Below are 12,143 nucleotides of genomic sequence, written 5' to 3' on the forward strand. Positions count from 1 at the left end.
CACTACTATATATAAAATTGATAACAAATAAGGACCTACTGTATAGCATGGGAAACTATACTCAATATCTTGTAATAACCCATAATGGAAAAGTATATATATATATATATATATATATATATCACTTTGCTGTACACCTGAAACTAACACAACATTGTAAATCAACTATATTTCAATAAAAAATTTTAAAAAGACACTGTGACAAAAAAATCACATACAAGTGTTTTGTTTTCCACAGAAAGATAGTTTGTTTTTACAAGCTAGGAGGAATTTCAATTTGTTCATTCACTGACTCAAATGACATTTTTAGAGGAACAACTGTTTGCCAGACACAATAGTGTAGGCTGTACTCTCATTAAAAAAAAAATTCTTTACATGCTGACTGGCACATAGAAGATGCTCAAATATTTATTAAATGAAAATGCCATTAATACACCACCAGGATTTATTTATCTACCAATTTTATTTATGCACATGGTATTTGTGTAGGCTATTATCATTTAGATGGAGTATCCATTGTGCAGCCTCAAATAGCGAAGTTTCACATTTCTCTCTTCATACATACTCAAAAAATTTACACAGCTTAATCTCTGCCAAAAATTTTCCGAAAGAAGTGCTGTCTAAACAAATACTGAATAGAGAAACAAGATAAATTAAAATCTTGATTAGTTATAATATTTACAGGGAAGTCTCTGGGGGGACACTTGAAGACTTGATCCTCCTTGAGAGTGTTTATATAAATCTATTTTCCAACGGATCCAAATCTCCAGTCTTGCAGTTTTCCACAATTTGAAGATCCTGATTCCGTGCCCTTTCTAAGGGAAGACAGGTAAAAAAGTCTCATTCACCGACCCTCCATTTACTCGAGTAATGAATTATTGTTGTGACAGGTAATCCTAATCTGTGGCAGCTCAGCAACTGCCTCTCCAGGCAACATTTACCCAGTCTCTCCAGTTGCGACCGCGACAGTTTCTATGGCGACAGCTTTGTTTCTACGCGGCAGGCGACTGCCCAGCTCGGCAGGACCCCGTAGGACGTAGAGCGTTCCGGAGGTTTCAACCCTTGTTTTCTCTCTTCCTTTCACCATTGGAGAAGTTCACTGAACGTTCCCCTCTTACCTGAGCAGCTGGGAAGTAGTGAAAACAATCGGAGAGGTACTTTGGTGTCCTCAGCGTTTCTCTTCACCCCTCTCACAGGGCAGGAGATTTTGAACTGGGCGCCAGCAGAAACTGTCTTTTTCAAGGCAGGAAGCTCCAAATTGTGTGGGCATCTGCAGCATATGCAGTTGATATCACAGTTAATTATTCAGCATTTATATAACATTTTAGATTTCTTATGCACTTAGTATGCCTATTTTTGTTTGATCATAGTATGGCTTTCTAGGAAGGTAGCAAAACTAAGATACAATAGTGATGTTTAAAAATATTAATGATGTTAAAGTATCAGCTTTTTGGGGAGAGGGATTATACCTCAACAACTGGATTTTGTTGTTGTTGTTGTGATTTGCTTCTTAGGGAAAATTTGAACTCAAAATTTTAGAACTGTACAGGTATTTAGAGAGCATCTAATCCAGTTCCTTAATTTCAGCCATGAGGAAACTGAAGCCCTCACTCACCGGGAAGTGACTGGCTTCATTTCTTCATAGCAATGAATGGTAGAGCTCTAACAGGAATCCCTGCCCATTTATCTCAACTGCCATCCTTGGGAAAAAGATATAAAGAGGCCTAGAATTTTTGGTATTGATATGTAATGAATATATCGAGGCTAGCTTTTACAATAATGGCTTTACAGACTTTTTCTCCTCAGAGTATATTTTAATCTTTAGGGGACCAAGATGTCAGACACAAACAAAGCTGCCATTGCAGCAGAAAAAGAGGCTCTGAACTTGAAGTTACCTCCCATTGTTCGTCCCCCAGAAGACATAGGTGTTGACGCACCAGCACAAAGTAAGCTGCTGAGTTACAGAAGATCCAAGGAGCAGCAGAAGACAATTAATCAGTTAGTGTAAGTAGCATATTAGTAAATAATCCTTGTTTGGAATTTGAGTGAAATAATTAGTGTTTGTATTCTCATAAAAAGTTTAACTATTTAGGTTGTTCATGGTCAAAATATCATCTTCAAATTCAAGTAGGAAAACAATTGAAAAAGTAATTGTAATGATAGTAAATGTTATATAGTGCTTACAGTGTTTATTCTAAGCATTGTTTTTATTGTTTTACCTATACTTCTCACAACAACCCTATATGATGGGTACTATTGTTATTTCTATTTATAGATGAGTAAACTGAGGTGCAGAGAAGTTAAGTAACTTGCCGAAGGTCTCACAGCTTGAGTTTAGGCCCTGACAGTCTGGTCCTAGAGTTCACATACTTTGAACACCACGCTATTCCTCCTTGTGATATATTATAACCATACTGGTCCCTGAAAGTAAAAGCAAGTAACTGGGCCTCTACAAATAGCATTGCACTGGAGCAAATACTTAATAAAATATCTTGAAACTACTTGTACTTAAAATTTTTTCTCTACAAAAGAAAATACAGTCTAACATCCTACCCTTTCCCCTCCAATTTAGTGGAAATTAAAACTAATTTAGGTACCAGCTACCAAAGGCACTGATAAGGATGGTTCAGTCAATTCAGCAGTTACTGAGAATTTCCTAGGTACCTGACTCTGCTGGGCTCTGGGGATAAATAAGAAGAAAAAGACATTGAGCTCATCTGTAAGCTTTGAACCTAACACTGAACTATAAAACAGGGAATTTCTCTCTGGTGGATTTCTGCTTCTCTTTCTGCATTCTCTTTCCCTCTTTGGTCTGCCTCCTTTATACATATTTTTGCAACTGACTAAGTTTTACTCTCTGTTACATTGTTGATGATCATATTGTTGCTAGTTAAAATAATTTAAGTTTTTGCTGATTTTACTTTCCTTATAATTAAACAGGCCTGTTAATCATGTAACTTCTTTAAATTTACATTATTATTAGTCTGTCAATCTTCTAATCATATTTAAATCCACACTTATAAGGTATATTAACTAATGGCAGTATATGTATTGTTAGATACCCTTTACCCCTTTAATTTCTAAGACTCTAATCAATGTTTCAGTGGACTTAGAGAATAGAAAAAGGGGTTCCTTAGGAGTTACATATTGTTCTTGCTCCAAAACCTTTCATAATCTTAGAATGCCATGTTGAACTACTTGCAGTTCCATATTTTTACATTTAGTGAAAAATAAATTTCACAATTGCTCCCTGCAGTTTCCTTCACTGAAAAGTCTGTCTGAATACTTATACAATTTATTCAAGGCTTAATTTATGAATCCCCTCCTCTGGAAAGCTTTCTCCTAATCCCCTTTGTGCAGCTTTAACCCTGTCTACATATTCTCTTACATCTATTTAACAGATATTAAATATCTACTGTTATCCAGACACTGTGCTTTTTACTAGAAAGACCACAGAGAACACAACAGAAAGGACTTTAGTCTTTCAGAAGCTTATATTCTGGTGGGAGGAGGCAGATAGTAAACATATTAAAAAAAAAAGTATGTTAACCCTTTAGATGGTGATAGATACTATGAAGAAATAAAATAGTGAGATAGAGAGTGACAGGGAAGTTGTTTCTAGGAACATTGCAGGAAAGTCCCGTGGAGATGATAATAGAGAGATCTAAAGAATAGGAAGCTTGTCATTTAAATAAACATGAGAACACCACTGTAGCAAAGGGGATAGCAAACACGAAAGCCCTGAAATGTGAATGCTTTCAGTGTGTTCTAGGAATTGACAAAGGTCAATGTCACTAGAGTATCAGGGACCTGGGGAAGAGTATTATCAGGTGAGGTCTGTGGATAGAGCATTCCAGGAGTAAGGTGGGATGTAAGGAGTCCTAGGCAGAACTGAGCCCTCTGCTGGGACCAGTTCCTGGGAACACTTGGCTGAGCAAAAATCGAAAATTGTTTCATAGCTTTCCAGATTCCCACGAATGAGCCACTTCTTCCTTGGCCACTACCTCCCTCTTGATTCAGACCAGCCTTTCTCTCCTTCACCGTATGTAGTCTCTTACACAGTACTTTGAAATTATCCACTTTTGTTTATTTATCTGTTTTTGATTGTTAACACAGAAAGCAAGAACAGGGAGTGAAAATGCTAGCTCTTACATTCTTCTCAGCTCTTTTTATTTATATCAGTAGGAGAAAACACACTCCAGGAAATTATTGCTGTATTAAAGGGTGACATTTATATATAAAAAGCTCAAGGAAGTTAGGCATATTTATGTTGGGATCATTACAGTGCAAGGTAGCTAGTGCCAACTAGCATACCAAAGTATAAGGAAAACTCCTTCATAGTATTGATCACTGAGAGCTAGACTGCTCACGGAGAAAATGATGGATGAAGGGGAGTCTGGCCTGGGCCTTGACAATTAACGAAGAAAAGAGGAAGGAGGATATTCCAGGCACGTTTTCTACTCCATGTGAGAAAGCCTTAGGAATTTTGTTTTTAATAGATCTTTATTGGAGTATAATTGCTTCACAATACTGTGTTAGCTTCTGTTGCACAACAAAGGAAATCAGCCATATGCATAGATATGTCCCCATATCCCCTTCCTCTTGAGCCTCCCTCCCATGCTCCCTATCCCACCCCTCTAGGTCATTGCAAAGCACCGAGCCGATCGCCCCTATTTTCCACCAGCCAACTATTTTACATTCGGTAGTATATGTATGTCAATGCTACTCTCACTTAGCCCCAGCTTCGCCCTCCCACCCCATGTCCTCAGGTCCATTTTCTATGTCTATCTCTTTATTCCTGCCCTGCAACTAAGTTCATCAATACCTTTTTTTTTAGATTCCATGTATATGTGTTAGCATATGGTATTTGTTTTTCTCTTTCTGACTTACTTCACTCTGTATGACAGACTCTAGGTCCATCCACCCCACTACAAATAACTCAATTTCGTTTTTTTTTTATGGCTGAGTAATATTCCATTGTATATATATGCCACATCTTCTTTATCCATTCATCTGTCGATGGACACTTAGGTTGGTTCCATGTCCTGGCTATTGTAAATAGTGCTGCAGCGAACATTGTGGTACATGTCTCTTTTTGAATTATGGTTTTCTCAGGGTATATGCCCAGTAGTGGGATTGCTGTGTCATATAGTAGTTCTATTTTTAGTTTTTTAAAGAACTTCCGTACTGTTTTCCATAGTGGTTGTATCAATTTACATTCCCATCAACAGTGCAAGAGGGTTCCCTTTTCACCACACCCTTTCCAGCATTTATTGTTTCTAGATTTTTTGATAATTGCCATTCTGACTGGCGTGAGTTAATACCTCATTGTAAGGAGCTTCAAGATGGCAGAAGAGTAAGACGCGGAGATCACCTTCCTCCCCACAAATACATCAGAAATACATCTACATGTGGAACAACTCCTACAGGACACCTACTGAATGCTGACAGAAGACCTCAGACCTCCCAAAAGGCAAGAAACTCCCCCACGTACCTGGGTAGGGCAAAAGAAAAAAAAAACAGAGACAAAGAATAGGGACGGGACCTGCACCAGTGGGAGGGAGCTGTGAAGGAGGAAAGGTTTCCACACACTAGGAAGCCCCTTCGCGGGCAGAGACTGCGGGTGGTGGAGGGGAGAAGCTTCGGAGCCACGGAGGAGAGCGCAGCAACAGGGGTGCGGAGGGCAAAGCGGAGAGGTTCCCGCACAGAGGATCAGTGCCGGCCAGCACTCACCAGCCCAAGAGGCTTGTCTGCTCACCTGCCGGGGCGGGCGGGGGCTGGGAGCTGAGGCTCAGGCTTCGGTCGGATCCCAGGGAGAGGACTGGGGTTGGCAGTGTGAACACAGCCTGAAGGGGGCTAGTGCACCACAGCTAGCCAGGAGGGAGTCTGGGAAAAGGTCTGGAGCCGCCGAAGAGGCAAGAGGCTTTTTCTTGCCCCTGTGTTTCCTGGTGCGCGAGGAGAGGGGATTCAGAGCGGCGCTTAAAGGAGCTCCGGAGACGGGAGATTTAATGTATCGTTTAAAGCTTGTGTTTCCTTATTTATTTTCATTGGTATTTAATTGGTATTTATACCAATTAAATTGGTATTTATAGGACTTAATTGGTATTTATAGGACATTCCATCCAAAAACAAAAGAATACACATTCTTCTCAAGTGCTCATGGAACATTCTCCAGGATAGATCATATCTTGGGCCACAAATCAAGCCTTGGTAAACTTAAGAAAATTGAAATCATATCAAGTATCTTTTCCGACCACAATGCTATGAGACTAGATATCAATTACAGGAAAAAATCTGTAAAAAATACAAACACATGGAGGCTAAACAATACACTACTTAATAACCAAGAGATCACTGAAGAAATCAAAGAGGAAATCAGAAAATACCTAGAAACAAATGACAATGAAAACACGACGACCCAAAAACTATGGGCTGCAACAAAAGCAGTTCTAAGAGGGAAGTTTATAGCAATACAGTCCTACCTTAAGAAACAAGAAATATCTCAAATAAACAACCTAACTTTACACCTAAAGCAATTAGAGAAAGAAGAACAAAAAAACCCCAAAGTTAGCAGAAGGAAAGAAATCATAAAGATCAGATCAGAAATTAATGAAAAAGAAATGAAGGAAATGATAGCAAAGATCAATAAAACTAAAAGCTGGTTCTTTGAGAAGATAAACAAAATTGATAAACCATTAGTCAGACTCATCTAAAAAAAAGGAAGAAGACTCAAATCAATAGAATTAGAGGAGAAGGAGAAAGAAAAAGGAGAAGTAACAACTGACACTGCAGAAATACAAAGGATCATGAGAGATTACTACAAGCAACTATATGCCATTAAAATGGACAACCTGGAAGAAATGGACAAATTCTTAGAAATGCACAACCTTCCAAGACTGAACCAGGAAGAAACAGAAAATATGAACAGACCAATCACAAGCACTGAAATTGAAACTGTGATAAAAAATCTTCCAACAAACAAAAGCCCAGGACCAGATGGCTTCACAGGTGAATTCTATCAAACATTTAAAGAAGAGCTAAGACCTATCTGTCTCAAACTCTTCCAAAATATAGCAGAGGGAGGAACACTCCCAAACTCATTCTACGAGGTCACCAAAAATATCTAGGAATAAACCTACCTAAGAGACAAACGACCTATATGAAGAAAACTATAAGACACTGATTAAAGAAATTAAAGATGATACAAATAGATGGAGAGATATACCATATTCTTGGATTGGAAGAATCAACATTGTGAAAATGACTCTACTACCCAAAGCAATCTACAGATTCAATACAATCCCTGTCAAACTACCACCGGCATTTTTCACAGAACTAGAACAAAAAATTTCACAATTTGTATGGAAACACAAAAGACCCCGAATAGCCAAAGCAATCTTGAGAACGAAAAATGGACCTGGAGGAATCAGGCTCCCTGACTTCAGACTATATTACAAAGCTTCAGTAATCAAGACAGTATGGTACTGGCACAAAAACAGAAATATAGATCAATGGAACAGGATAGAAAGCCCAGAGATAAACCCACGCACATATGGTCACCTTGTCTTTGATAAAGGAGGCAAGAATATACAGTGGAGAAAAGACAGTCTCTTCAATAAGTGGTGCTGGGAAAACTGGACAGCTACATGTAAAAGAATGAAATTAGAACACTCCCTAACACCATACACAAAAATAAACTCAAAATGGATTAAAGACCTAAATGTAAGGCCAGACACTGTCAAACTGTTAGAGGAAAACATAGGCAGAACACTTTATGACATAAATCACAGAAAGATCCTTTTAGACCCACCTCCTAGAGAAGTGGAAATAAAAACAAAAATAAACAAATGGGACCTAATGAAACTTGAAAGCTTTTGCACAGCAAAAGAAACCATAAACAAGACGAAAAGACAACCCTCAGAATGGGAGAAAATATTTGCAAATGAAGCGACTGACAAAGGATTAATCTCCAAAATTTACAAGCAGCTCATGCAGCTCAATATCAAAAAAAGAAACAACCCAATCTAAAAATGGGCAGAAGACCTAAATAGACATTTCTCCAAAGAAGATATACAGATTGCCAACAAACACATGAAAGAATGCTCAACATCATTAATCATTAGGGAAATGCAAATCAAAACTACAATGAGATATCATCTCACACCAGTCAGAATGGCCATCATCAAAAAATCTACAAACAATAAATGCTGGAGAGGGTGTGGAGAAAAAGGAACCCTCTTGCACTGTTGGTGGGAATGTAAATTGATACAGCCACTATGGAGAACAGTATAGAGGTTCCTTAAAAAACTACAAATAGAACTACCATACGACCCAGCAATCCCACTACTGGGCATATACCCTGAGAAAACCATAATTCAACAAGAGTCATGGGGGCTTCCCTGGTGGTGCAGTCGTTGAGAATCTGCCTGCCAATGCAGGGGACACGGGTTCAAACCCTGGTCTGGGAAGATCCCACATGCTGTGGAGCGACTAGGCCCATGAGCCACAACTACTGAGCCTGCGTGTCTGGAGCCTGTGCTCCGCAACAAGAGAGCCCGCAATAGTGAGAGGCCTGCGCACCGTGATGAGGAGTGGCCCCCACTTTCCACAACTGGAGAAAGCCCTCGCACAGAAACGAAGACCCAACACAGCCATAAATAAATAAATAAATTAATTAATTAATTAATTAAAAAAAAAGTCATGTACCACAATGTTCATTGCAGCTGTATTTACAATAGCCAGGACATGGAAGCAACCTAAGTGTCCATCGACAGATGAATGGATAAAGAAGATGTCGCACATATATACAATGAAATATTACTCAGCCATAAAAAGTAATGAAATTGAGTTATTTGTAGTGGGGTGGATGGACCTAGAGTCTGTCATACAAAGTGAAGTAAGTCAGAAAGAGAAAAACAAATACCATATGCTAACACATATATATGGAATCTAAACAACAAAAAAAAGGTCATGAAGAACCTAGGGGCAAGACGGGAATAAAGACGCAGATCTACCAGAGAATGGACTTGAGGATACAGGGAAGGGGAAGGGTAAGATGGGACAAAGTGAGAGAGTGGCATGGATATATATACACTACCAAATGTAAAATAAATAGCTAGTGGGAAGCAGCCGCATAGCCCAGGGAGATCAGCTCGGTGCTTTGTGACCACCTAGAGGGGTGGGATAGGGAGCATGGGAGGGAGGGAGACGCAAGAGGGAAGAGATATGGGGACATATGTATATGTATAACTGATTCACTTTGTTATAAAGCAGAAACTAACACACCATTGTAAAGCAATTATAGTCGAATAAAGATGTAAAAAAAAAAAGGTACAGATATAAAAAAAAACCTCATTGTAGTTTTGATTTGCATTTCTCTGATAATTAGTGATGTTGAGCATCTTTTCATGTGCTTCTTGGCCATCTGTATGTCTTCCTTGGTGAAATGTCTATTTAGGTCTTCCACCCATTTTTCATTTGGATTGTTGGTTTTTTTGATATTGAGCTCCATGAGCTGTTTGTATATTTTGGAGATTAATCCTTTGTCTGTTGTTTCATTTGCAAATATTTTCTCCCATTCTGAGGGTTGTCTTTTGGTCTTGTTGATGGTTTCCTTTGCTGTGCAAAAGCTTTTAAGTCCCATTTGTTTATTTTTGTTTTTATTTCTGTTACTCTAGAAGGTGGGTCAAAAAAGATCTTGCTGTGTTTTATGTCAAAGAGTGTTTTTCCTATATTTTCCTCTAAGAGTTTTATAGTGTCTGGTCTTATTAAGTCTTTAATCCATTTGGAGTTTACTTTTGTGTATGGTGTTAGGGAGTGTTCTAATTTCATTCTTTTATATGTAGCTGTCCAGTTTTCCCAGCACCACTTATTGAAGAGACTGTCTTTTTTCCATTGTATATCCTTGCCTCCTTTGTCATAGATTAGTTGACCATAGGTGCGTGGGTTTATCTCTGGGCTTTCTATCCTGTTCCATTGATCTGTATTTCTGTTTTGTGCCAGTACCATACTGTCTTGATTACTGTAGCTTTGTGGTATAGTTTGAAGCCGGGGAGCCTGATTCCTCCAACTCCGTTTTTCTTTCTCAAGATTGCTTTGACTATTCGGGGTCTTTTGTGTTTCCATACAAAATGTAAAATTTTTTGTTCTAATTCTGTGAAGAATGCCATTGGTAGTTTGATAGGGATTGCATTGAATCTGTAGATTACTTTGGGTAGTATAGTCATTTTCACAATATTAATTCTTCCAATCCAAGAACATGGTATATTCTCCGTCTGTTTATGTCATCTTTGATTTCTTTCATCAGTGTTTTATATTTTTCTGAGTACAAGTCTTTTGCCACCTTAGGCAGGTTTATTCCTAGGTATTTTATTCTTTTTGTTGCAATGGTAAATGGGAGTGTTTCCTTATTTTCTCTTCCTGGTTTTTCGTTGTTGGTGTATAGGAATGCCAGAGATTTCTGTCAATTAATTTTGTATCCTGCAACCTTACCAAATTCATTGATTAGCTGTAGTAGTTTTCTGGTGGCATCTTTAGGATTATCTATGTATAGTATCACATCATCGGCAAACAGTGACAGTTTTACTTCTTCTTTTCCAATTTGGATTCCCTTTGTTTCTTTTTCTTCTCTGATTGCTGTGGCTAGGACTTCCAAAGCTATGTTGAATAGAGTGGCGATAGTGGACATCTTTGTCTTGTTCCTGATCTTAGAGGAAATGCTTTCAGTTTTTCACCATTGAGTATGATGCTCGCTGTGGATTTGTCATATATGGCCTTTATTATGTTGAGGTAGGTTCCCCCATGCCCATTTTCTGGAGAATTTTTAACATAAATGGGTGTTGAATTTTGTTGAAAGTTTTTTCTGCATCTATTGAGATGATCATATGGTTTTTATTCCTTAATTTGTTAATGTGGTGTATCACATTGACTTATTTGCATATATTGAAAAATCCTTGCATCCCTGGGTTAAATCCCACTTGATCATGGTGTATGATCCTTTTAATGTGTTGTTGGATTCTGTTTGCTAGTATTTTGTTCAGGATTTTTGCATGTATGTTCATCAGTGATATTGGTCTTTAATCTTTTTTTGTGATATCTTTTTCTGGTTTTGGTATTAGGGTGATGGTGGCTTTGTAGAACGAATTTGGGAGTGTTTCTCCCTCTGCAATTTTTTAGAAGAGTTTGAGAAGGATCAGTATTAACTCTTCTCTAAATGTTTGATAGAATTCGCCTGTGAAGCCATCTGGTCCTGGACTTTTGTTTGTTGGAATATTTTTAATTATGGTTTCAATTTCATTACTTGTGATAGGTCTGTTTATATTTTCTAATTTTTCCTGGTCAGTCTTGGAAAATTGTACCATTCCAAGAGTTTGTCCATTTCTTCATGGTTGTCCATTTTATTGGCATATAGTTGTTTGTAGTAGTGTCTTATAATCCTTTGTATTTCTGCAGTGTCAGTTGTGATTTCTCCTTTTTCGTTTCTAATTTTATTGATTTGCGTCCTCTCCCTTTTTTTCTTGATGAGTCTGGCTAAGGGTTTATCAATTTTATTTATCTTCTCAAAGAACCAGCTTTTAGTTTTATTGATCTTTGGTATTGTTTTCTTCATTTCTATTTCATTTGTTTCTGCTCTGATATTTATGATTTCTTTCCTTCTACTGACTTTGGGTTTTCTTTGTTCTTCTTTCTCTAGTTGTTTTAAGTGTAGGGTTAGATTGTTTATTTGAGATTTTTCTTGTTTCCTGAGGTGAGATTGTATTGCTATAAACTTCCCTCTTAAAACTGCTTTTGCTGCGTCCCATAGGTTTTGTGTCATCGTGTTTTCATTTTGATTTAGTCAGGCTCAGTAAGACACAACAGGGAAACGAGGCTACTCAAAAAAGCTAATTCAGTCTTAGTCTCTTTTAATAAATGAAGAATGTCTAGAATGTGGGAGAGAAAATTTTCACCCTCCATTGGTCATGCAACATCTGGAATTCTGGGGTCACACTATGAGAGGGATGTTGCTAAACCATTATAGCTACCAAGGAGAGTGAGGAATTTTGAAACTACCTAATTTGAAGGGAACTGATTTGCTTAATGGGGAGGAGTTTAGACAGGCCTGAGTTCATATCCCATCCCTACAGCTTATTAATTTGAATTTG

General features: G+C 38.0%; 1 protein-coding gene across 1 annotated transcript in view; it reads left to right on the forward strand.

The window, feature by feature from the left end:
* Positions 1-12,143, forward strand: part of DNAH12 (dynein axonemal heavy chain 12) — a 246,848-nt gene that overhangs the window by 12,507 nt on the left and 222,198 nt on the right. The window contains exons 2-3 of the mRNA XM_028169151.2: positions 891-1,154; positions 1,826-2,004. Coding sequence (XP_028024952.2) covers positions 1,835-2,004 — 170 coding nt within the window. The 5' untranslated portion in view covers positions 891-1,154; positions 1,826-1,834. The remainder of the gene's footprint in view (positions 1-890; positions 1,155-1,825; positions 2,005-12,143) is intronic.

This window comes from Balaenoptera acutorostrata, chromosome 10 (assembly GCF_949987535.1).
Source record: "Balaenoptera acutorostrata chromosome 10, mBalAcu1.1, whole genome shotgun sequence".
In the NCBI taxonomy this organism is placed as follows: Eukaryota; Metazoa; Chordata; class Mammalia; order Artiodactyla; family Balaenopteridae; genus Balaenoptera; species Balaenoptera acutorostrata.